This window comes from Eutrema salsugineum, unplaced genomic scaffold (assembly GCF_000478725.1).
Source record: "Eutrema salsugineum unplaced genomic scaffold, Eutsalg1_0 scaffold_17, whole genome shotgun sequence".
NCBI lineage: Eukaryota > Viridiplantae > Streptophyta > Magnoliopsida > Brassicales > Brassicaceae > Eutrema > Eutrema salsugineum.
In genome coordinates, this window is record NW_006256852.1 from 3,207,209 (window position 1) to 3,211,258 (window position 4,050).

The 4,050-nt window shown below is 30.8% G+C and overlaps 1 protein-coding gene across 1 annotated transcript in view; it reads right to left on the minus strand.

The window, feature by feature from the left end:
• LOC18020570 (myb-like protein O) overlaps positions 1-3,685 on the minus strand; it is a 5,959-nt gene extending 2,274 nt beyond the window's left edge. Inside the window, exons 1-3 of the mRNA XM_024157420.1 lie at positions 2,639-3,685; positions 2,486-2,557; positions 169-229 (exon numbers count right to left, since the gene is read on the minus strand). Of these exons, the coding sequence (XP_024013188.1) occupies positions 169-229; positions 2,486-2,557; positions 2,639-3,685 (1,180 nt within the window). The remainder of the gene's footprint in view (positions 1-168; positions 230-2,485; positions 2,558-2,638) is intronic.
• Positions 3,686-4,050: the final 365 nt, after the last annotated feature.

Here is a 4,050-nt window from a genome sequence, read left to right on the forward strand (position 1 = left end):
TTTTTTTTTTGGTGATATCCACGAAAACATATGGAGTCACATAACGATAATCAGTCATGTCTTTGTTATCCATATTCTGACGATGCGATTGCAACACAGACTTTAATCCGCGAGCATAAGCCTGGTTATCAAAACCTATAGTCGTATAAATTTTTAGAATTCATATACCAGAATCGGTAGATGGAACTTCCCAAGTGATGATGACTTTAGATGGATGATCAAAGCTGTACTTAGACGAACACATTGTTATCATGCAAATAGACAAACATGCTGAATCTTTTCTAAAGAGATACAAAAAGTTAATGCTATTATAAAAACCCTAGCAAAATAATCACAGAACCCTAATAGAAAAACTAATGCGTAAATTATGAGAAGTTTGGTTGAAAACGCTCATATTTATACGTCTAAACAACCTAGGGTTTATTTTCTTGTGAAAAATACTAAAATGTAATTATTGATCTATATGCGATATTATCTTCCCATAAATTTCGTAGTTATTAATAATAAAAATGTAAAGATTCCATTCTAGATAATAACAAAGAAATTATGGAATATTCCCTTTTACAAAATATTTAATAAATACAAAATATTTCCAAAAATCGAATTATAACTGAATTCTAACAATTAAAATAAAATAAAAAACTAATCACAGGATTCGAACCCGTGAACCTTCGATAAATGGACAAAGCACTTAACCAACATAGTTACCATCTCATTCAGCACAAACGACGTATTGGAAGGTATGTATATTTTTTTGTCAAAAAATTAATGCTATTATAAAAACCCTAGAAAAATAATCACAGAACCCTAATAGAAAAACTAATGCGTAAATTATGAGAAGTTTGGTTGAAAACGCTCATATTTATACGTCTAAACAACCTAGGATTTATTTTCTTGTGAAAAATACTAAAATGTAATTATTGATCTATATGCGATATTATCTTCCCATAAATTTCGTAGTTATTAATAATAAATGTAAAGATTCCATTCTAGATAATAACAAAGAAATTATGTAATATTCCCTTTTACAAAATATTTAATAAATACAAAATATTTCCAAAAAAATCGAATTATAACTAAATTCTAACAATTAAAAAAAAAAAAAAAACTAATCACAGGATTCGAACCCGTGAACTTTCGATAAATGGACAAAGCACTTAACCAACACAGCTACCATCTCATTCAGCACAAACGACGTATTAGAAGGTATGTATATTTTTTTTTGGGTTTGAAATTTGGGCCAATTTATCCGAGACAAGAGATTATGGCCCATGCCCTTTTTACTTGAATTAAAGAAGTTTTTATTATGGCCCAGCAACTAATATCGATTTTAATGATTTAAAATTAACTAATTCAACCAATCAAATTATAACAATTATCAACCAATCAAATCATCAAAATTTCATTAATCAAAACGACATCAAAAACTGTGCGTTAAACCATAAACTAATTCACTTCGCAAATACTAATATAGATGTGTCGCTACTACAAATGTGGATAAATGTTTTTTCACAAGAGTTCTATTAAAGAAAATGTTATCAATATACATCAGGGATATATAATAATTTTTAAAAGTTTTATCTACTTTGATGTACTGAAAATGAGTTATTTTGTCTGTTACAAATAAAATAAAGATAATATAAAAATATTAATGCGTATAAGAATAGTATGATATGACATTATATTTTTAAAAATATTATTTAACACTGATTTTTATCTCTCCCATAAATATAAGATATGGTTCCTTAATCCAAGACAATCCTATCGCTGGGACACTCACCAAATGGGTAAAAAAAACAAAGAAAAAACAAAATTTCGCTCTGCCTGATAAATAGCTAATTTGGGCATAATTAAAAAAATATCCTTTTAAGTTTTTTTTTTTTAATTAAGAAGATATCAACTTATAATCTTCCACCTCTGTCCCGACCAAAAAAAAAATCTTTCACCTCTGCTTTCATTTATTCAATTGATGTCTGATTTCGTTCTCCTCATCTTTCTTTCGGATCGTCCTTGAAGGTTAAGCATCCTCTTCACATGTCATTTAAATACAGAAAGTTAGAACAAATGTTATAAATATCTAAATTATTATCCTAATAGTAAAGTTTAATCATCTGATTAAGTTCGTCAAAACCATTTATTTGAAAATATGATGACATCAAAATCATAAAATATTAGTTCACTTATCTCGGGTGCTTATTTTTTGTTTTTTAAAGAACAAAAATTTCATTTTACAAATAGCATGTTATTTATCTCTAAGATAGTCATCAACCGTAAATTGCCATGTTATTTAATCAATACCGGAAACAAAACATGTCAAAAAATGCTAAGCTGAACAAACAAATATTGATTGAATAAACAGATTACCGAATTTGTTTGTATTCTTGACATCTCTTCCTGTCGAACATTAACAAAAAAAAAAGTCGTGAGAGAAATTACTAGAGAAGCAAAATGTCGATTTTTGATGACTAAGAACATCCTAGGTTACCTGTCTTCTTAGTAGCTCTTGATTCTCTTTCTTTAACTTTTTATATTCAGCTTCAAGCTCCATAATTTGCGCCTAAAATAGAAAAAAAAAAAAATTGGTATCCAAACACAATAAAAAAAATATGTAGATAAGAAGATATCAAACATTTTTTACCTGCTTTCGAGCCCGTGATCTTGCTGCCGATTCCCGATTCTTTATCTTTCTCCTTTGTGTTTTCTCCGCAGCAATATCATTATTGTTATTCCTACCCCTAGCATTATTACCACCACTACTAATGTATGGAAATGGTGAGACTAATGACGAACCAACACCAATCTTTTGGATCCCGTCTGATTGCGGAAATGTCGTAATCCGGGAACATGTGTCAACACTCATGGTTCCACTAGGAATTGTTGCATTGCTTGGGACCAAACTTATGTTTTTTTGTTGATGACTTTGATCTCCGATTTCCATGAAGCTATCTCTTAGCCCGTAATTGTTAATCTGACCACTCGTGAACGCGAGTTGTGGTTCATAACCATGTGTTTTAGACATTATAGGTTGTTGCGGCAGGAACTGATTTTGTTGTTGTTGTTGCGGTTGATATGACATAGAGACACTCAAACTTGGATGAAAATTTGAACCATAATTTCTACTCCTTGCAACATTATTGTTCAACAAATGAGAAACCATTGGTTCCTGCTGAAACTTATCAAAACTTAAATTTTTGTTTCGATTCCTTGAAATCGATGATGATGGTTCATGAATGTAGCCACTACTGTTATTATTTCCTGTGGCTCCCGCACGGGTCAAAAATTCCTCCAAAGTGACTTCCCCTAAGGTTTGTTGCCTTTGAATCTGAGGAATATTTGTGCTTCCTCCGACTTTGTTGGTGTGTTCTTCTTCCTCTGTGATATATTTCCAAACTTCATCAATAGTTTTTTGGCTAAGTATTTGAGGCAGAATTATTGAGCGTTGCCTTTGCAATCCATCGTTTAAGCCATTAGTTGAAACCATACCTTGTGTTTCTTCAGCACTGCATATATTCTTAAGTAACTCTTCCATATACATTGATCCACAATCTTTTCCTAAGTTGTTCTGAATCTGGTCTAGTGTCCATGAGTATATTGATCCCTGTCGATTCAAAGGAGTACTCACTGGTATGTTCATCATTCCCAGTGGAGCAGTCCCTAAGCTTCCAAAATTCCAATTACTATCCATTTCGGCAGAATCCAACTACAATAATATCACCTGTCACAAAATCCAAAAATGTTTCGTGATAAATAGAATTTTCAAAGAAGATAATTTAATCAGAAAATGTCTATGCTCATAGATGAAATTTAACCTTGAGATCTAATAGCTTTTGCCTTGTCGATAGAACTACTGATTATACAGAACTCTAATTTGAAAAATAAGAGAGTGCAGCTCACATTTAAAAACAAAAAAAACAGAGGAAGACCCAAATTTATGCAACAACCAAGAAAAAGACTTTTTTCTACTATTTCATAAGATTCATTGAACCAAAAGGTAATATACAGGTATGAAAAATCTTAGCTAATTAAGCAATATAAATGAAGTAAGAAAAT